The sequence below is a fragment of the Haliotis rubra genome, unplaced genomic scaffold (genome assembly GCF_003918875.1).
Source record: "Haliotis rubra isolate DU_JTF1 unplaced genomic scaffold, ASM391887v1 Scf72, whole genome shotgun sequence".
NCBI lineage: Eukaryota > Metazoa > Mollusca > Gastropoda > Lepetellida > Haliotidae > Haliotis > Haliotis rubra.
Window position 1 is genome coordinate 2,162,490 of NW_025767435.1, and position 24,224 is coordinate 2,186,713.

The window sequence follows — 24,224 nt, forward strand, 5'->3', positions numbered from 1 at the left end:
CAGGTTCCTTCTCCATGTTACAGATGGTCGAATGGAGTGTGGGGCATAAAACACTGCTTACGTGCCCAGGAATATCCACCCTACTGTTTCCTCATGGTGGAGGATCGGTTATGATCTGGGTTTGTCTTTCACACTACTGTAAACTTCAAATGGTGACTGTCCGAGGACATCTTAATGGTCAGCAGTACATCCGGGATATTCTCCATCCAGTTGTCGTGCCTCACTTTGACAACCATCCGTTGGCTACTCACCCGATATTCATGGACGACAACGCCAGGCCGCATCGTTCACGTGCTGTGACCGCACATCCCCAGAATGAGGCTATCATGGCATTACCTTGGCCAGCAATGAGCCTCGATTTGAATCTTTGGAGCACATCTGGGACTTTCTTGGACGCCGTGTGAGGTTGAGAGAACCCCCTCTCCAGAATCTTGCACAGCTGGAAGCTGCTTTGTATGAAGAATGGCGGCAATTGCCACTTGATCGTATCAGAAGGTTTACCAGTAGCATGAGGAGAAGGATTCAAGCTGTCATCCAAGCACGTGGGGGATACACCCGATACTGATGCCAGACGCATCAGATGTTAGCATGTGACATTCCTTGTGCATCATTTCTTGTAATAGTCAGCCATTGACAATGCTACGACCATATTTGTTCAGTGACTATTTTCATCAAAAATCAATAGTGACCAAATCACATTGGTTACGCTATTAAAACAACACGAATTGGAATCATTGTCTTGTTTTTTCATTTGCCAATAGATCGTATGTTTCACAATAGCTAAGGTTCCACTGTCTTTGCAATAGTGAGAAAGTTACAGCAAGTTTTGTTTCTCATCATCCAGAAAATAGGGGGGGTGCTTAATTAAGTTCCAGGTGTATATATCAGTATCATGGATGTTTTCTGCAGAGGCCGACGTCACAACAGACAAGGAACCCTGAGAATATAGCAACTGTCATGATCACGTATGTCCCTCCACTCCTTGTGCAGCAGCTATATAAAGTTTGACCTACCTGCATGCAGTGCCTGCACTGACCAGACGCCGCACCAGGTACGTAGATTAGCACCTGGCACCAGAGAGTGCAGTTAATGCAGCGGGTCCATTGTTACCGGGTCCAAAACTGTTGTGCACATGGACACATTTAAAACATTGCACATTCCCCTGGTTGTGTTGTGGGTGGCTGTTAAAATGATATTTCTGATGGTTGTTCCCAGGTTGGACGTTTAGGTATTATGTTCTAATATGGTTGTGCGGAGTTGGTGTTTATTGACATGATGTCACGTGCTGCGTTTAGAGTTTACAGTATTCTAATGTCTTCACATGAAATTCGTTTTGTTAACACCAACTGGGATGTATTTATACCGTGGCTTACAATTTGTTCATGTGAAAGTAGCATATCTGACGTCTCATCATATCCTCATGAGTAGTTTCCGGCAGCATGGGCCATTGATTAGGTTTTGATTCACTGGTCAAGCTGATCAAGACTGAAACAAGCCGTGATATACTTACTGTAACGCAGTACCACTCCTCCAGCAACTGGAAGTAGCGCATGTGTGAGAACAATTTCTCCATGACTTTGTTTAACTTCCAAAACAAACATTGCGACTACTGCGACATCGACTATTCAGTCAACCTTTATGTATTACGTGTCACTGAAATCAAGAGAGGTGCACTTGGTTTCTTACAGCAGTGAAGAGAGGTGCATTTAACTTCTTACTGCAGTGAAGAGAGGTGCATTTGGTTTTTTTAATGCAGTCAAGAGAGGTGCACTTGGATTCTCACTGCAATCAAGAGAGGTGCACTTGGCTTCTTACTTCAGTCAAGAGAGGTGCACTTGGCTTGTCACTACAGTCAAGAGAGGTGCATTTGGCTTCTCATCCCAGTCAAGAGAAGAGCACTTGGCTTTTCACTCCAGTCAAGAGAGGTGCACTTGGCTTCTCACTCTCAGTCAAGAGAGATGGCTTCTCACTACAGTCAAGAGAGCTGCACTTCACTCGACCAGTCAAGAGAGGTGCACTTGGCTTCTCACTACAGTCAAGAGAGGTGCACTTGGCTTCTCACTCCAGTCAAGAGAGGTGCACTTGGCTTCTCACTACAGTCAAGAGAGGTGCACTTGGCTTCTCACTCCAGTCAAGAGAGGTTACACTTGACTTCTCACTCCAGTCAAGAGAGGTGCACTTGGCTTCTGACTCCAGTCATGAGAAGTGCACATGGCTTCTCCCTCTAGTCAAGAGAGGTGCACTTGGCTTCTCACTGCAGTCAAGAGAGGTGCACTTTGCTTCTCACTACAGTCAAGAGAGGTGCCATTGGATTCTCACTCCAGTCATGAAAAGTGCTCATGGCTTCTCACTCTAGTCAAGAGAGGTGCATTTGACTTCTCACTCCAGTCAAGAGAGGTGCACTTGGCTTCTCACTCCAGTAATGAGAAGTGCTCAAGGCTTCTCACTCTAGTCAAGAGAGGTGCACTTGGCTTCTGAATACAGTAAAGAGAGGTGCACTTGGCTTCTCACTCCAGTCAAGAGAGGTGCACTTTTCTTCTCACTACAGTCAAGAGAGGTGCACTTGGCTTCTCACTACAGTCAAGAGAGGTGCACTTGGCTTCTTACTACAGTCAAGAGAGGTGCACTTGGCTTCTCACTACAGTCAAGAGAGGTGCACTTGGCTTCTCACTACAGTCAAGAGAGGTGCACTTGGCTTCTCACTCCAGTCAAGAGAGGTGCACTTGGCTTCTGACTACAGTCAAGAGAGGTGCACTTGGCTTCTCACTACAGTCAAGAGAGGTGCACTTGGCTTCTCACTCCAGTCATGAGAAGTGCACTTGGCTTCTCACTCCAGTCATGATAGGTGCACTTGGCTTCTCAATACAGTCAAGAGAGGTGCACTTGGCTTCTCACTCCAGTCATGAGAGGTGCACAGTCAAGAGAGGTGCACTTGGCTTCTCACTACAGTCAAGAGAGGTGCACTTGGCTTCTCACTACAGTCAAGAGAGGTGCACTTGGCTTCTCACTCCAGTCAAGAGAGGTGCACTTGGCTTCTCACTACAGTCAAGAGAGGTGCACTTGGCTTCTCATTTTCTTTTCACAATTGGCTTCCTCTCCAGTCAAGAGAGGTGCACTTGGATTCACTACAGTCAAGAGAGGTGCACTTGGATTCTCACCCAGTCAAGAGAGGTGCACTTGGCTTCTCACTACAGTCCAGTCAAGAGAGGTGCACTTGGCTTCTCACTACAGTCAAGAGAGGTGCACTTGGCTTCTCACTACAGTCAAGAGAGGTGCACTTGGCTTCTCACTACAGTAAAGAGAGAGGTGCAATTTGGCTTCTCACTGGAGGTGCACTTGGCTTCTCACTCCAGTCAAGAGAGGTGCACTTGGCTTCTCACTCCAGTCAAGAGAGGTGCACTTGGCTTCTCATTACAGTCAAGAGAGGTGCACTTGGATTCTCACTACAGTCAAGAGAGGTGCACTTGGATTCTCACTCCAGTCAAGAGAGGTGCACTTGGCTTCTCACTACAGTCAAGAGAGATGCACTTGGCTTCTCACTCCAGTCAAGAGAGGTGTACTTGGCTTCTCACTCCAGTCAAGAGAGGTTTCTCACCAAGATCGAAAGATGACGTACTTGCTTTCCCAGTTCATTTGTTCGTTGCCTTTTTAATGCAGCCAAGACTTGGTTTAGCACTTCAGTCAAGAGATGAGATACGTGATTTTCCGTCACAGTCAAGAGATGAAAAGGTGCACTTGGTTTCTCACTAAAGAGATTATGTACATGTTTTTTGCAACAGTCGAGAGATAACGTACATGGTTTCTGCTACAGTCACGAGATAATGTACATTGTTATTCGCCACAGTCACGAGATAATGTACGTTGTTATTCGCCACAGTCACGAGATAATGGACTTGGTTTTTTCAGTACAGATAAGAAATGGTATACTTGGTATCTCTCCAAAGTCAAGAGATGATGTACGTGGTGTCTAATATATATGGGTTTATAATGGCGAGTTGAGGTACTTGGCTTCTTACTATGGTCAACAATTCATTCACGCGGTTTCAGGTAAGGATTACGTGTTCAAAACATTATCTGCACGGTTTGTAGTAAAACATTGTTGCTACTATGACCAAGAATGTATGTTTTTAGTCTTGTTCTATTATATATTATATATACAGAGATAATATGTGTTAAATGTTCTATACAACAACAACATTCTGAAAGTTTGTGAGGCCACTTGTGAGGTTTGTTTGTCTGTTTATCCAGCATCATGAGGGTGTTCCTTGTTCTCTGCATCCTGGCTGTGAGTCGAGCTGACCTCCTGCATGACATCCTCCAGAGGGAGAAGGACGCAGGTGTGTTACGCAGGGTAACATCTGTACATCTGACATAGAGTAAAACCCATATATCTAACATGAAGTAACACCTGTATATCTAACATAGAGTAACACCTGTACACCTGACACACAGTAACACCTGTACACCTGACATAGAGTAACACCTGTACACCTGACATAGAGTAACATCTGTACACCTGACATAGAGTAACATCTGTACACCTGACATAGAGTAACATCTGTACACCTGACATAGAGTAACACCTGTACACCTGACATAGAGTAACACCTGTACACCTGACATAGAGTAACATCTGTACACCTGACATAGAGTAACACCTGTACACCTGACATAGAGTAACACCTGTACACCTGACATAGAGTAACATCTGTACACCTGACGCAGTAACACCTGTACACCTGACATAGAGTATAGAGTTTCTGTACACCTGACATAGAGTAACATCTGTACACCTGACATAGAGTAACATCTGTACACCTGACACACAGTAACACCTGTACACCTGACATAGAGTAACATCTGTACACCTGACATGAAGAAATTTCTGTACATCTGACATAGAGACATTTCTGTACATCTGACTGACATCTGTATCTGAGTAGAGTAGCATCTGTACACCTGACATAGAGTAACATCTGTACACCTGACATAGAGTAACATCTGTACACCTGACATAGAGTAACATCTGTACACCTGACATAGAGTAACACCTGTACACCTGACATAGAGTAACACCTGTACACCTGACATAGAGTAACATCTGTACACCTGACATAGAGTAACACCTGTACACCTGACACACAGTAACACCTGTACACCTGACATAGAGTAACATCTGTACACCTGACATGAAGAAATTTCTGTACATCTGACATAGAGACATTTCTGTACATCTGACGTAGAGTAGCATCTGTACACCTGACATAGAGTAACATCTGTACACCTGACATAGAGTAACATCTGTACATCTGACATAGAGTAACATCTGTACATCTGACATAGAGTAACATCTGTACACCTGACATAGAAAAATTTCTGTACACCTGACATAGAGACATTTCTGTACATCTGACGTAGAGTAGCATCTGTACACCTGACATAGAGTAACATCTGTACACCTGACATAGAGTAACATCTGTACACCTGACACACAGTAACACCTGTACACCTGACATAGAGTAACATCTGTACACCTGACATGAAGAAATTTCTGTACATCTGACATAGAAACATTTCTGTACATCAGACATAGAGTAGCATCTGTACACCTGACATAGAGTAACATCTGTACACCTGACATAGAGTAACACCTGTACACCTGACACACAGTAACACCTGTACACCTGACATAGAGTAACATCTGTACACCTGACATGAAAGAAATTTCTGTACATCTGACATAGAGACATTTCTGTACATCTGACGTAGAGTAGCATCTGTACACCTGACAACGAGTAACATCTGTACACCTGACATAGAGTAACACCTGTACACCTGACATAGAGTAACACCTGTACACCTGACATAGAGTAACATCTGTACACCTGACATAGAGTAACATCTGTACACCTGACATAGAGTAACATCTGTACACCTGACATAGAGTAACATCTGTACATCTGACATAGAGTAACATCTGTACACCTGACATCTGTAACATCTGTACACCTGACATAGAGTAACATCTGTACACCTGACATAGAGTAACACCTGTACACCTGACATAGAGTAACATCTGTACACCTGACATAGAGTAACATCTGTACACCTGACATAGAGTAACATCTGTACACCTGACATAGAGTAACATCTGTACACCTGACATAGAGTAACATCTGTACATCTGACATGAGAGTAACATCCTGACATCTGAGAGAAGAGACATCTGTACATCTGACATAGAGTAGCATCTGTACACCTGACATAGAGTAACATCTGTACACCTGACATAGAGTAACATCTGTACATCTGACATAGAGTAACATCTGTACATCTGACATAGAGTAACATCTGTACACCTGACATAGAAAAATTTCTGTACACCTGACATAGAGTAACATCTGTACACCCTGACATAGAGTAACACATCTGTACACCTGACATGACATAGAGTAACATCTGTACACCTGACATAGAGTAACATCTGTACACCTGACATAGAGTAACATCTGTACATCTGACATAGAGTAACATCTGTACACCTGACATAGAGTAACATCTGTACATCTGACATAGAGTAGCATCTGTACACCTGACATAGAGTAACATCTGTACACCTGACATAGAGTAACATCTGTACACCTGACATAGAGTAACATCTGTACACCTGACATAGAGTAACATCTGTACATCTGACATAGAGTAACATCTGTACACCTGACATAGAGTAACATCTGTACACCTGACATAGAGTAACATCTGTACACCTGACATAGAGTAACACCTGTACACCTGACACACAGTAACACCTGTACATCTGACATAGAGTAACACCTGTACACCTGACATAGAGTAACACCTGTACACCTGACATAGAGTAACACCTGTACACCTGACATAGAGTAACATCTGTACACCTGACATAGAGTAACATAGAGTAACACCTGTACACCTGACATAGAGTAACATCTGTACACCTGACATAGAGTAGCATCTGTACACCTGACACACAGTAACACCTGTACACCTGACATAGAGTAACATCTGTACACCTGACATGAAGAAATTTCTGTACATCTGACATAGAGTAACATCTGTTACATCTGACGTAGAGTAGTAGCATCTGTACACCTGACATAGAGTAACATCTGTACACCTGACATAGAGTAACATCTGTACATCTGACATAGAGTAACATCTGTACATCTGACATAGAGTAACATCTGTACATCTGACATAGAGTAACATCTGTACACCTGACATAGAAAAATTTCTGTACACCTGACATAGAGTAACATCTGTACATCTGACATAGAGTAACATCTGTACACCTGACATAGAGTAACATCTGTACACCTGACATAGAGTAACATCTGTACACCTGACATAGAGTAACATCTGTACACCTGACATAGAGTAACATCTGTACATCTGACATAGAGTAACATCTGTACATCTGACATAGAGTAGCATCTGTACACCTGACATAGAGTAACATCTGTACACCTGACATGAAGAAATTTCTGTACATCTGACATCGAGACATTTCTGTACATCTGACGTAGAGTAGCATCTGTACACCTGACATAGAGTAACATCTGTACACCTGACATAGAGTAACATCTGTACATCTGACATAGAGTAACATCTGTACACCTGACATAGAGTAACATCTGTACACCTGACATAGAAAAATTTCTGTACACCTGACATAGAGTAACATCTGTACATCTGACATAGAGTAGCATCTGTACACCTGACATAGAGTAACATCTGTACACCTGACATAGAGTAGCATCTGTACACCTGACATAGAGTAACATCTGTACATCTGACATAGAGTAACATCTGTACATCTGACATAGAGTAGCATCTGTACATCTGACATAGAGTAGCATCTGTACATGTGACATAGAGTAACATCTGTACACCTGACATAGAGTAACATCTGTACACCTGACATAGAGTAACATCTGTACACCTGACATAGAGTAACATCTGTACATCTGACATAGAGTAACATCTGTACACCTGACATAGAGTAACATCTGTACACCTGACATAGAGTAACATCTGTACACCTGACACACAGTAACACCTGTACACCTGACATAGAGTAACATCTGTACATCTGACATAGAGTAACACCTGTACACCTGACATAGAGTAACACCTGTACACCTGACATAGAGTAACATCTGTACACCTGACATAGAGTAACATCTGTACACCTGACATAGAGTAACACCTGTACACCTGACATAGAGTAACATCTGTACACCTGACATAGAGTAGCATCTGTACACCTGACACACAGTAACACCTGTACACCTGACATAGAGTAACATCTGTACACCTGACATGAAGAAATTTCTGTACATCTGACATAGAGATATTTCTGTACATCTGACGTAGAGTAGCATCTGTACACCTGACATAGAGTAACATCTGTACACCTGACATAGAGTAACATCTGTACATCTGACATAGAGTAACATCTGTACATCTGACATAGAGTAACATCTGTACACCTGACATAGAAACATTTCTGTACACCTGACATAGAGTAGCATCTGTACACCTGACATAGAAAAATTTCTGTACACCTGACATAGAGTAACATCTGTACACCTGACATAGAGTAACATCTGTACACCTGACATAGAGTAACATCTGTACATCTGACATAGAGTAACATCTGTACACCTGACATAGAGTAGCATCTGTACATCTGACATAGAGTAGCATCTGTACACCTGACATAGAGTAACATCTGTACACCTGACATAGAGTAACATCTGTACATCTGACATAGAGTAGCATCTGTACACCTGACATAGAGTAACATCTGTACATCTGACATAGAGTAACATCTGTACACCTGACAGAAAAATTTCTGTACATCTGACATAGAGTAGCATCTGTACACCTGACATAGAGTAACATCTGTACATCTGACATAGAGTAACATCTGTACACCTGACATAGGGTAACATCTGTAAATCTGAACATTTGAGATAGAGTCACATCAGTACATCAGTCATAGAGTAACTTCTGAACATATGCCACATGGTAACACGTGTATGTCAAAAAGTAACACTTGTACATTTGTCATGCGTTAACATATGTACGGTTCATATAGCGTAATGCGGGGCGGTGGGGTAGCTTAGTGGTTACGCCGAAGATCCAGGTTCGATTTCCTACATAGGTACAATATGTGAAACCCATATCCGGTGTCCCCCGAGATGATATTGCTGGAATATTGATAAAAGCGACATAAAACCATTTTCACTCACTCACTCATAGCGTTATACAATTACATCTACTTCCAGCCAGCAACTCGAATCAGCTCGAGGCCATCGCCAACTCTATCCAGAAGAGGAATTTCCTGGACACGCTGAAAAATCCATATGACAAGATTGGTAAGAAAAAATTAAAAACAGGTTTTCTGGAACAAACCATGTACAGAAAAAGGATGTCGGGTTTTACTGACTGCTTGAAACACAACCAAATCAACTGAAGTTCCACCAACAACTTGTCTGATAACGGCCCTATGAGTGGGAGTCAAATAAATTCACACATGTAGATTATCGATGTATACTCAACCGCAAAAAGAAACGTCACATTTCAAACCAAATGCAAAATTTTGCTCTTACAATGTGGTGTTTGTATTATGATTGTACAGTTTTGTTAACATGGTTTTCAATCCAAATTGACAGTTTTCTGATGAAAAAAGCATATAGACCAAACGCTCCTAAAAAGACGTGGTAAAAGGTTCCGTATGACATTCGTCAAAATTGAAATGCACGTGCATATCGTGACAACCCTACCAATGAAAGCGAGACCCAAACTACCCTGACATCATTTTTGTTTTGACACAATCGCCATTCCACGACTTACGAGAGATCAGAGGAACCATGCCCCGAGACGATTGCAAGTTGGCCCGACTGCACTGATGGTAGCCAATCATTTTAATGTTCATGTTAGGACATTCTACCAACTCGAGGAGCGGTATCAGGCCACTAACGGCATCCAAGACCGTGTGGGCAACCTTCAGTAACATCACAACGTCAAGACCGACAGATTGAACGTACGCCAGACCAATGGAACTCACAAACGACCATTAGTGTCGATACTGTGCGTCGACGTTTGCGCGGAAGAAACCTCTGCTGTCACAGACCATATCGTGGTCCTGTCCTCACCGCTCATCACCGCCAACACCGACTGCAATGGGAAACTCAGTATCGAAATTGGCGTCATCGACAATGGAGAACTGTGCTTTTTTTCGGATGAAAGCCGATATTGTGTTTCAACTGCCGATGGCAGAGTGAGAGTATGGCGAGTGTATTGTTGAAAGAGACTCGTGGGGTGGTCAAAGCATCATGGTGTGGGGTGCTATCGGTCTGAACCAGAGAGATGGCCCATGAACCTCGGTCAAGGACGAGGAAATGGCGCTGTATTGACCAAGTCATAAGACCCCACGTTGTACCACATTTTGGACATTACAGAAATCACATCTTCTAGCAGCACATGCCCACACTGCCAGAACAATATTGGACTTCCTAAGCTAACAATAGCCTGCACTCAGTCCGCAATTAGGTTCAATAGAACCCCTTTGGGGCCAGATTCAGAGAAGACTGAATGACTTCAAACCAGGGCCGACAACTGCGCCTGGACTCGATCGGGCATTTCGCTGAGTAAGGACCCAAGTGCCTGTAGTCTTCATCAACCGGCTAAGACATTCCATATACAGACGATGCAACGCTTCCATCGATGCCCATGCAGGCCACACACGATACTGACTTTGGGGTATCTTAATGGTACCATTTTTGGTGATTTTGTTTGTGTTCTCTAAACCCTAAATGTTCTTCCCGAAAATGTGTTAACCATAATTGTCAAGTTTCAACTCAATCCTCCGTTTTGATTGTTAATTAGAGCGAATTAAAGTGTGTGTTTTAAGAAACCTTTATCGATGTGGCGTATCTTTTGCAGTTCAGTATATGTTTTGCCATGATGTCGAGTATTTATAATATTTGAATTTCCATACGGGAGAACAAACCACATTGAATTTTGTTTTTACTATTTCTGATTTCAGACTACGCACCCATCGCCCCAAGTAAGTTTATCTTTCCTGTCAACCACTCTCGCGAGCACCAGAAGAGCTTCATGTAAGATCCGAGAACACGTTTCACACGTTATAACCTTATACTAAAGCAAGGCTTGATTAGGAACATGATGAAAAATAATTAGGTTTTTCGGCAGGTTAAACCGACGGGCAAAAATTGTACCCTTTTGGGATACTTACCGATAACTATGCAAATATGAATGTTGAGAACGACTTCCGGTGTTTGCGTCAAATAGGACGTCATCCCTGTCTGTCGGCGTTTGAATCGGATTCAACTTTCAGCGATATAGAAGCATTACTGGACTGAATTCATAGTTATCGAAAATCAATTGCCCAGCTGTTGGATGTGGACCGTTATTTTGTATTGGTGCTAAAGTTGATAGAATATTAATATATTGTGCAGGGGATGGTCACTTTGTCTTATGATAGATACGCATCTGTCATGATGCTTTACCTACAAGGACATACTGACTGGTGTAAAAGGGATGCTGTGGTCGGAGGTTAAAAAGCTAATATTTAATGTTCCAGTTAACGGTAAGTCTATTTTCTCAGCGTCAATGTTTCGGTTTCCAGCTTACAGCTGATGACAATGTCCACATCTGGACACACACACAAGAACTACAAGAGTCTGAACCTCTGGACACACAGATACATTATGGTATTAACTACAAGAGTCTGAACCTCTGGATACAAATATACATTATGGTATTAACTACAAGAGTCTGAACCTCTGGATACACATATACATTATGGTATTGACATCAAACGTCTGAACCTTTGGACACACAGATACATTATGGTATGAACTACAAGAGTCTGAACATCTGGACACACAGATACATTATGGTATTAACTACAAGAGTCTGAACCTCTGGATACACATATACATTATGGTAATAACTACAAGAGTCTGAACCTCTGGACACACATATATATTATGGTATTAACTACAAGAGTCTGAACATCTGGACACACAGACACATTATGGTATTAACTACAAGAGTCTGAACCTCTGGACACACAGATACATTATGGTATTAACTACAAGAGTCTGAACCTCTGGACACACAGACACATTATGGTATTAACAACAGGAGTCTGAACCTCTGGACACACAGACACATTATGGTATTAACAACAAGAGTCTGAACCTCTGGACACACAGACACATTATGGTATTAAGTACAAGAGTCTGAACCTCTGGACAAACATAAACATTATGGTATTAACAACAGGAGTCTGAACCTCTGGACACACAGACACATTATGGTATTAACTACAAGTGTCTGAACCTCTGGACACACAGACACATTATGGTATTGACATCAAGCGTCTGAACCTCTGGACAGACAGACACATTAAGGTATTGACATCAAGCGTCTGAACCTCTGGATACACAGACACATTATGGTATTGACATCAAACGTCTGAACCTCTGGATACACAGACACATTATGGTATTAACTACAAGCGTCTGAACCTCTGGACAGACAGACACATTATGGTATTAACTACAAGAGTCTGAACCTCTGGACACACAGATACATTATGGTATTGACATCAAACGTCTGAACCTCTGGACACACAGACACATTATGGTATTGACATCAAACGTCTGACAATACAGACACATTATGGTATTAACAAGAGTCTGAACCTCTGGACACACAGACACATTATGGTATTGACATCAAACGTCTGAACCTCTGGACACACAGACACATTATGGTATTAACTACAAGAGTCTGAACCTCTGGACACACATACACATTATGGTATTGCCATTAAACGTCTGAACCTCTGGACACACAGACACATTATGGTATTAACTACAAGAGTCTGAACCTCTGGACACACAGACACATTATGGTATTAACAGTTACCTCTGGAGACACATTATGGTATTGACAACAAGAGTCTGAACATCTGGACACACAGACACATTATTGGTCTGAACCTCTGGACACACAGATACATGGTATTAACTACAAGAGTCTGAACCTCTGACATTATGGTAACATTAAACTTCTGAACCTCTGGACATACAGATACATTATGGTATTAACTACAAGAGTCTGAACCTCTGGACACACAGACACATTATGGTATTGACATCAAGAGTCTGAACCTCTGGATATACAGACACATTATGGTATTGACATCAAACGTCTGAACCTCTGGACACAGACACATTATGGTATTAACTACAAGAGTCTGAACCTCTGGACACACAGACACATTATGGTATTGACATCAAGAGTCTGAACCTCTGGACACACAGACACATTATGGTATTGACAACAATATAGTGAACCTCTGGACACACAGACACATTATGGTATTAACTACAAGAGTCTGAACCTCTGGACACACAGACACATTATGGTATTGACAACAATATAGTGAACCTCTGGACACACAGACACATTATGGTATTAACTACAAGAGCCTGAACCTCTGGACACACAGACACATTATGGTATTGACATCAAACGTCTGAACCTCTGGACACACAGACACATTATGGTATTAACTACAAGAGTCTGAACCTCTGGACACACAGACACATTATGGTATTAACTACATCAAGAGTCTGAACCTCTGGGCACACAGACACATTATGGTATTGACATTATGGTATTGACATGAAGCGTCTGAACCTCTGGACACACAGACACATTATGGTATTGACATCAAGGATCTGAACAAGAATCTGAAAATGCTTATTTCGTGTCCATTAACCAGCTTCTGACAGTATTGGTTTTGTTTTATTATAGATTTCCCGCCCATCTATCAAAGTAAGTACATACAAACGATATCTTCACAGTAAACGAAAATAAACCATGTTACTAATGGTTGAGAGTGGTCTGTGGGCGGATTCCAGTGGATGTTAAAGGGTTGCAATTTCTGCCATTTTCCCACACTGTTTGTCAAAAGGTGCAATGTATTACACTTGGAACATTTTTCCATAATGAATAATACTGCCACATAACACATATTATATACTGAACCACAAAAGAAACGTCACTTTTCAAAACCAAATGCAAATTTTTTTTCTTACAAGGTGGTGTTTTTATCATGATTACTCCGTTTTGTTAATATATTTTTCACTCCAAAGTGACAGATATTACCAACATCAGTGCGTAGTCTGATGAAAAGGCATCTCGACCAAACGCACCTAAAATGGCAGACGTGGTAAAAGGTTCCGTATGACATTCGTTAAAATGAAAATGCACGTGCATATTGTGACAACCCTACCAATGAAAGCGAGTCCAAAACTCGCCTGAAATAATTTTTGTTATGACACAATCCCCATGCCACGACCTATGAGAGGTCAGAGGAAACAACCCTCGGGACGATCGCAAGTTGGCCAGACTGCACGGAGGGTAGCCAATCATTTTATTGTTTATGTTAGGACAATCTACCAACGGCAGAAGCGGTATGAGGTCCCTAACGGCATCCATAACCGTCCACGCAGAGGACGACCTACAGTAACATCACAACGTCAAGACCGACAGATTGTGCGCCACCGTCTGCAGGATCGCTTTCCCAGAGTGACGGAAACAGCACGCTAGACCATTGGGACTCACAACAGACCCATTAGTGCCGATACAGAGCGTCGACGATTGCGCGGAGAAAACCTCTGCTGTCACCGACCATATCGTGGTGCTGTCCTCACCGCTCGTTACCGCCAACACCGACTGCAATGGGTAACTCAGTATCGAAATTGGCGTTATTGACAATGGAGAACTGTGCCTTTTTCTGATGAAAGCCGACATTGTGTTTCTACAGCCGATGGCAGAGTGAGAATATGGCAAAGGCCTGGGGAACTGTTTGAGTGCATTGTTGAAAGAGACTCGTGAGGTGGACCAAGCATTATGGTGTGGGGTGCAATCGGTCTGAACCAGATAGTTGACACCATGGTGTTTCAGAATCTTGGGCAAGGAAGAGGAAATGACGTGACAGCTGCTTGCTATATTGACCAAGTCATATCATAAGACCCCACGTTGTACCACATTTTTGATGTCACAGAAATCACATCTTCCAGTTAATTCATTCCATGTACAGACGATGCAACGAATTCATAGATGCCCATGGAGATCACACACGATACTGACTTTGGGGTATCTTAATGGTACTTTAAGAAACTATCTTAATGTGTGCTTTAAGAAACCTCTATCGGTGTGACGTTTCTTTTATGGCTCACTATATATAACAGGAGCATAGTCTATTTGGATTTTAGAAGTTCTGTATGAGACTTGCTCTGTCTTAGTGGATGTTACAGGTAATATCCTGAAACTAATTACCAAATATGCAGTATTTAGGTTAACCTACCCGCCGTGAGCCCACTCTGATCCCACACGGGTATGTACGTTAGACTAGCATAACCGGTATGTCAGCGTGCTTTATGCAGTGTCGTCTGTCATAGTGTAAACACTCAGTCAGTGGTTATGTGTTAACACTCAGTCAGTGTTGGTTTATATGTTAACACTCAGTCAGTGTTGTTTATGTGTTAACACTCAGTCAGTGTGGTTTATGTGTTAACACTCAGTGTGGTTTATAGTCAGTGTTGTTTATGTGTTAACACTCAGTCAGTGTTGTTTATGTGTTAACACTCAGTCAGTGTGGTTTATGTGTTAACACTCAGTCAGTGTGGTTTATGTGTTAACACTCAGTCAGTGTGGTTTATGTGTTAACACTCAGTCAGTGTGGTTTATGTGTTAACACTCAGTCAGTGTGGTTTATGTGTTAACAGTCAGTGTGGTTTATGTGTTAACACTCAGCCAGTGTGGTTTATGTGTTAATCAATAACCTGGCACTGTATATGTATAAAATATAATGTAGTCTGTTTTATGATTGATTATTATCATACAAATTAGAAAACTGTATATTACATTCTCTAGCCGGTCTGCCCGTTGTGGAAGAGATTGGAAAACGTAAGTATATTTACATTTCTATGAGTGGGAGAATACTTCTCAGCAGCGGAAATCCACCTACCTACGACATTCGACATAAATACATGTGCTCTAAATGTGATCATGCTCCACCCACTCTAAATGAGATCAGGTTCCACCCACTCTAAATGAGATCAGGTTCCACCCACTCTAAATGTGATCATGCTCCACCCACTCTAAATGTGATCATGTTTCACCCACTCTAAATGTGATCATGTTCCACCCACTCTCTAAATGTGATCATGTGATCAGATGCTCCACCTCTAAATGTGATCATGTTCCACCCACTCTAAATGTGATCATGTTCCACCTGCTCTAAAATGTGATCATGTTCCACCCACTCTAAAAATGTGATCATGTTCCACCCACTCTAAATGTGATCATGTTCCACCCACTCTAAATGTGATCATGCTCCACCCACTCTAAATGTGATCAAATGTCCCATCACCTGCTCTTAATGTGATCTTCCATCCACTCAAAAATGTGATCATGTTCCACCCACTCTAAATGTGATCATGTTCCACCCCTGCTCTAAATGTGATCATGTTCCGTCCGCTCTAAATGTGATCATGTTCCACCCACTCTAAATGTGATCAGGTTCCACCCACTCTAAATGTGATCATGTTCCACCCACTCTAAATGTGATCATGTTCCACCCACTCTAAATGTGATCATGCTCCACCCACTCTAAATGTGATCATGTTCCACCAGCTCTAAATGTGATCATGTTCCACCCACTCTAAATGTGATCATGTTCCACCCACTCTAAATGTGATCATGTTCCACCCACTCTAAATGTGATCATGTTCCACCCACTCTAAATGTGATCATGCTCCACCCACTCTAAATGTGATCATGCTCCATCCACTCTAAATGTGATCATGTTCCACCCACTCTAAATGTGATCATGTTCCACCCACTCTAAATGTGATCATGCTCCACCCACTCTAAATGTGATCATGTTCCACCCACTCTAAATGTGATCATGCTCCACCCACTCTAAATGTGATCATGCTCCACCCACTCTAAATGTGATCATGTTCCACCCACTCTAAATGTGATCATGTTCTTCACCCATGCTCTAAATGTGATCATGTTCCACCCACTCTAAATGTGATCATGTTCCACCCACTCTAAATGTGATCATGCTTCCACTCCACTCTAAATGTGATCATGTTCCACCCACTCTAAATGTGATCATGTTCCACCCACTCTAAATGTGATCATGTTCCACCCACTCTAAATGTGATCATGTTCCACCCACTCTAAATGTGATCATGTTCCACCCACTCTAAATGTGATCATGTTCCACCCACTCTAAATGTGATCATGTTCCACCCACTCTTAAATGTGTTTCCTAAATGTGATCATGCTCCACCCACTCTAAATGTGATCATGTGTTCCACCCACTCTAAATGTGATCATGCTCCACCCACTCTCCAAAATGTGATCATGTTCCACCCACTCTAAATGTGATCATGCTCCACCCACTCTAAATGTGATCATGCTCCACCCACTCTAAAAAATGTGATCATGTTCCACCCACTCTAAATGTGATCATGTTCAACCTGCACTCTAAATGTGTGATCATGTTCCACCCACTCTAAATGTGATCATGCTCTCCACCCACTCTAAATGTGTGATCATGTTCCACCCACTCTCTAAATGTGATCATGTTCCACCCACTCTAAATGTGATCATGCTCAACCCGCTCTACATGTGATTATGCTCCATCCACTCTAAATGTGATCATGCTCCACCCACTCTAAATGTGATTATGCTCCATCCACTCTAAATGTGATCAGGTTCCACCCACTCTAAATGTGATTATGCTCCATCCACTCTAAATGTGATCAGGTTCCACCCACTCTAAATGTGATCATGCTCCACCCACTCTAAATGTGATCATGCTCCACCCACTCTAAATGTGATCACGTTCCACCCACTCTAAATGTGATCATGTTCCACCCACTCTAAATGTGTGTTCCATCTTGCTCTAAATGTGATCATGTTCCACCCACTCTAAATGTGATCATGTTCCACCCACTCTAAATGTGATCATGTTCCACCCACTCTAAATGTGATCATGCTCCACCCACTCTAAATGTGATCATGCTCCATCCCACCTGCTCTAAATGTGATCATGTTCCACCCACTCTAAATGTGATCATGCTCCACCCACTCTAAATGTGATCATGTTCCACTCACTCTAAATGTGATCATGCTCCACCCACTCTAAATGTGATCATGTTCCACCTGCTCTAAGTGTGATCATGCTCCACCCACTCTAAATGTGATCATGCTCGACCCACTCTAAATGTGATCACGTTCCACCAACTATAAATGTTGAGCTTTTGCTAAACCGACCAAATGTGTGTGCGTCAAATGTAAAATCTATTTCATAGATATATTAACGAATATAGAAATGTACAAACTTTTCTAACTGGGGTGGGGTTGGGGTTGGGGGTGGGTTTTTGTTCTATTGAGAGTATTCAAACAAATTTAGAATATCACTTCTATGTTCAAAGTGAATTAAATCAGAGATAACTTACCAACGTTTGTTTCAGAGGTGCTACCAGATCCTGCAAGTGAGTTTTCTACATACGTAATCTTATGTGTGGTGATAATTCTGTATGTCTTTCTTCACAAATACTCTGTCTCATTCTTGTGTTCACACATTAAACACACAGGTGATGCCCGTCTTTGGTCGTAGCACCTGCGTGTCCCAATCTACGTATGATGCACCCGAAGGGTCACAATAATCTTGCATACTAACACAATATCATATGAAAATAAATTGATATATGGAGATAAGATATCATTGGGGTTGCGATACATTCCACCCACACAGCAACTTCATATGCCTCTCGACACACACACCAAACATTTGTTCACCTGCCGCATTCATTGATCTGTCACTTATACCACTACCACTATGTACACCACTACCTCACTACTACTACTATTACTACTACTACTACTACCATCACCACCACCACCACCAGTTACAATATATATCTATAAGTATCCCTACTTTCAGAGGTTGCCCCAAGCCTAATCAGTGCTGGGCTGACTGCTCTCATTGGAAGACGAGACGTGTAAGTATTAACCGTGGAAAGGATGTACGTTTACTTTTCCTAGTTCTGTAATTTTCATCATTGACATGGTTGTGTCTTAAAGACAAGTTGAGGAAGCATTCACTCAATTGCAAGGGCGGATATTTCCAAATCGTTGAATTCATTTTAAACGTAATCTGTGGAATTCTGGTACTTCAAAACGAACTACAATACTTGATGATAAAATAATTACACTCATTAAAACATTGTATATATTAAATCTACTATTGTTGAAAATACAATGTATGAACCACACAAAACAAGTAACCCTACTACATACAGGTTTATGTCCCATTCCAAATTTCAGAGATCGCAGAAGCTTCCTCGATGATCTAAAGAAAATCGCCGAAGGTAGGCATTCTTTATATCTGGACTTCCGTGTATGTTTCTACCATGGAGCAGTTTTCAGTATTACGCAGATAAATCCAGCCAACCAGAAATAATATAAAAACGTGTTGCACAGCATCTCTCAGTACAAGACATTTTCGATTAGGTGGGTATTGCTGATCTAGTTGGTTCTCCATATTTCCTGATCTGTTCATTTTACAGGTATTCTGAAGGAGGTTGAGGGTGAGTATACTGGATATATTTACTGTTGTGGATAAACTTAAGCTACACAGGATAGAAATCATAAAGAACTGTGCATATTTCATATAAACAGAACGTTCGTGGAATTGTAGTATCGCTACTCAGTGTCCTTAAATACTCAGTTAACAGTCCGAGTAAGACCAAATCTCAGGAGTATATGTTACGTATCACAATATTACAATACTTTGTGTGGTTTATAAGTACTCACCCTTATTTCCAGTTCTAGCGCCGAAAGTGATTGAGAGTGCTTTGCCCGGTCTTCTATCTGGTATTGGTAAACGTGAAATGTGAGTGATATAATAGCTGATGTATCTGCTTATGATACAGTTAGTATTGTCAAAAGTCTTTTCACTGAAATACATTTTCATATTCTTTTGACTTTGCCTTTATTCTGGTGAATATTTCGAATAATATTTTCATGACATTTCTTTCGCTTCGTTTCTTTGTGGTGAGAAAGGAATCATTCATCCCAGGGTGAATATTTGCACTGCCTGGATTATGTTTTAAACACTGACCTAAAAGCTGCGTTAACACAATTTAAAGAAGAAATAATTGCACTCATTATACCATTTCATGTATTATATCTTCTTGTCTAAGTTAAGCAATGTATGAGTCACGCGAAACTAGTTAACCTACAACTTACATGTTTATTTCCCATTCCAAATTTCAGCGAGCGCAGAAACATCCTCGATGAACTGAAACGAATGGGCGAAGGTACCCAATATGTGAAAAACAATTGAATTCTCATGAACTTGGACTTAGAATGTTTGGCTTTAGTGACCATGGTCAGAACTCACCTCAATATATCTAAACACCTACATATGTCAGATATACAGCTGGGAGGGTGTGCACTGTTCTTTTTTTGACGTTCGTGTATGTATCTTGCAATTATAAGTACTACTCAGAGAATCCCCTTCAAACAGAAATAATATATATGAATAAATATTACACAGTTTTGCTCAGTATAGATGTGTTCGCTGACTTAGGCAATGCTAATTTTGCTAAATGTAAATCCTTTGCTTCAATTTACAGATATTATTAAAGAGCTTAAGGGTGAGTATACTGCATTGTATCTGTTGAGGATATTGCTGAGGCTTCAATACCCATCATAAGACCTTACCTAAATATATGTACACATCTAAAAACACGTGAGATATGGATCTAGATTGCGTTCATAGTTATGTATTTTGCAATTATCAACACTACTGAGAAAATCCCGTTCAAACAGAAATGATATATGAAGAGCGTATGCTTGAAAAGGTTCTCTTGTTCTACGGGTCGTGAATCGTTTAACCTAAATGACATCTTTCATCTCTGGAACAATATCAATTTCCGTCATGTCTGCAAACTATTGATATCAATTCCTCTTCTCGTGTTTAGAGCTGTGTGAAAAGGGCCCGCCGATATGCCCATACCGAGAGTCGCCATCAGGTTTGTAACTTGCTGTCTTTTAAACATTCAATGAGTAAAGCATCTGAACGCAAGCGTTTAATGTTTTTTCACATGACCTGCCATGTCTTGTATGCCCTTAGATACCATGAAAGGGTTCAACTTCATTGGTGTCTCATCAGTGAGTGAGTGAGTGAGTTTAGTCTTACGCAGTCAGCAATATTCCAGCTATATGGCGGCGGTCTGTAAATAATCGAGTCTGGACCTAACAATCCAGTGATCAACAGCAAGAGCATCGATCTGCGCAATTGGGAACCGATGACATGTGTCAACCAAGCCAGTAAGCCTGACCACCCGATCCCGTTAGTCGCCTCTTACGACAAGCATGGGTTACTAAAGATCAATATTCTAACCCGGACTTTCACGGGTCGTCTCATCAGTCCATTGATTAGGTGGGTCTCTGTTCATTATCGTCACGATCAACGTCAAGAGGACATTTGTTTTTTGCTGGGTTTTATTTCAGGGTTGTTTCAAAATCCATGTTTAGTACATACGTTTCATTAACCGAGCTTCCAACCCATCCTGGAGTATTATAAAGACAATGCTAGAAGCAAGTGGATCTCCAACTTGCAGTACTACTTTTCTAGTAGAAAAACTAAATGATAATTTTTTCTCTCACCAGATTAGCCGACGAGCCTTCACTTTCTCGGCACACTCCAGACAAATTACAAAACAGAAGCTTTATGTTTTAAATCCAAGTGGAATATCATTTGACCAATATGTTTGACAAAATATTTTACAGTTACATGTGCAACACAATAATGCACAGGGTTTTGCATGACCAGCCGACTGAATCTTACTGACCGTTCTTGTGAAGTAACGGTAGAAGTGGTGTATTGGGCTAAGGAACGTTATTCCTGGAACCAGTACCCTCAACCACCAGAATCCCTTCCTCAACCGACAGGGACACAACACGTGGCAAGCAGGTTGCCTTATCCGGTCGCCTTTCTGAAACCAGCAATGGGGTGCTGGTGCCCTAACCGTCCAAACGGGGAAGAGCTATTAGCGTTACCCAACTCTCACCACGTCGAGGTAGCTCTTCACGAGTGTCACTACAATGGTGGCCGTCACCAGGATATTGACACGTCCATATGGTGTTTACCAAAGAATACACAATTAAGAGCCTGATCAAGATTACTGTTAGGAGCATGTATTACATTCTGTTCAGTATATATACTGAACAGCAAAAGAAACTTTTCAAAACTAAATGCAAAATTTTGTTTTTATAAGGTGGTGTTTTTATTATTTTATATTAACATGTTTTTCAATCCAAATTGAGAGTTATTACCAACATCAGTGTGTTTTCTGATGAAAAAGCATATCGACCAAACGTACCTAAAAGAAAGACGTGGTAAAATGTTCCTCATGACATTCGTAAAATTGAAAATGCATCGTGACAACCCTAGAAATGAACGCGAGTCCCAAACTCGCCTGAAATCGCCATATCACCACTTCCGAGAGATGAGAGGAACCAAGCCAGGTTGCAAGTTGACCAGGCTGCACGGAGGGTAGCCAATCATTTTAATGTTCATTTTAGGACAATCCACCTACTGCAGGAACGGTATCAGGTCACTAACGGCATCCAAGACCGTCCACGCAGTGGACGACCTGCAGTAACATCACAACATCAAGACCGACAGATTGTGCGCAACCATCTGCAGGGGCGCTTCACCAGAGCCACGGAAACTGCTCGCCAGACCATTGGGACTCACAAAAGACCCGATACAGTGCGTCGACGTTTGAGCAAAAGAAACGTCTGCTGCCACAGACCATATGGTGGTTCTGGCATCACCGCTCGTTACCACCAAAACCGACTGCAATGGGCAACTCAGCATCGAAATTGACGCTATCGAAAATGGAGAACTGTGCTTTTATCTGATGGAAGCCGATGTTGTGTTTCGACTGTCGATGGCTGAGTGAGGGTATGGCGAAGGCACGGGGAACGGTTTTCCAATGCGTGTTTGTTGAAAGAGACTCGTCGGGTGGTCCAAGCATCATGGTGTGGGGTGCAACCAGAGAGTTGGGCCCATAGTGTTCCAGAATCACGGTCCAGGAAGCAGAAATGGCGTGACAGCAGCTCGCTATACTGACCAAGTCATAACCTCGCTGTACCACATTTTTTGACGTTACAGAAATCACCAGCAAGACAACGCTCGTGCTTAAACACTCACTGTACCTAAGGTGATGCTGGTAACGCACGTTACCTGCCGCCATGTTGGGATGCTGCATTACCAGCATCGCCGTAGGTACAGTGACAATGCCAGAGCAACACTGGACTTCCTAAGACAACATGTCATTCAAACCCTACAATAGCCTGCACTCAGTCCGGATGGCCTGAAATCAGTCCGGATTTAAGTCCAAAAGAACACTTTTAGGGACGAGAGTCAAAGAAGACGGAATGACTTCGAACCAAGGCCGACAAATCCGGCTGGACTTGATCAGGCATTTCGCAGAGTACGGACCCAAGTGCCTATGGCCTTCATCGACCAGCTAATTCATTCCATGTACAGGCGACGCAACGCCGTCACCGATGCCCATGGAGGCTTTGAGCTATCTTAGTTGTACTATTTATGATGAATTTGTTTATGTAAACTTTAAATGTGATTCCCAAAAATGTGTCATAATTGTCAAGTTTGAACTCAATCCTCCGTTATGATTGTTAATTAGAGCGAATTAAAGTTTGTGGTTTAAGGAACATCTATCGGTGTGCGTTCATTTTGCGGTTCAGTATATAATTTTCTCTATTTTATCAGCACTTGCATGTGTCTTGTAATTATCAATACTACTGAGAGAATCAAACAGAAATGATGTATGAATACATACTACGCAGCTTTGTTCATTACAGACGTTTTTCAATGATGCAGGCAATGCTAATTTTGCTGAAAGTTAATCCTATACTTTGCTTTACAGATATTCTTAACGGCATTGACTGTGAGTAAACAGGTTTTTGTCTTTTGTTTATCATTCTAAGCTGACAGCTACAATAGTCAC

At 41.8% G+C, this 24,224-nt stretch overlaps 1 protein-coding gene across 1 annotated transcript; it reads left to right on the forward strand.

Moving 5' to 3' along the window:
* The first annotated feature begins 918 nt into the window (after positions 1–918).
* Positions 919–24,187, forward strand: LOC124259437. The gene is made up of 15 exons (XM_046693578.1): positions 919–1,051; positions 4,249–4,337; positions 9,333–9,422; positions 11,096–11,116; positions 13,903–13,923; positions 16,030–16,062; positions 18,648–18,668; positions 19,121–19,178; positions 19,504–19,547; positions 19,746–19,766; positions 20,005–20,071; positions 20,455–20,498; positions 20,817–20,837; positions 21,165–21,215; positions 24,144–24,187. The coding sequence occupies exons 2-15, from the start codon at positions 4,253–4,255 to the stop codon at positions 24,170–24,172; spliced, it is 606 nt and encodes a 201-aa protein (XP_046549534.1). The 5' UTR covers positions 919–1,051; positions 4,249–4,252; the 3' UTR covers positions 24,173–24,187.
* Positions 24,188–24,224: the final 37 nt, after the last annotated feature.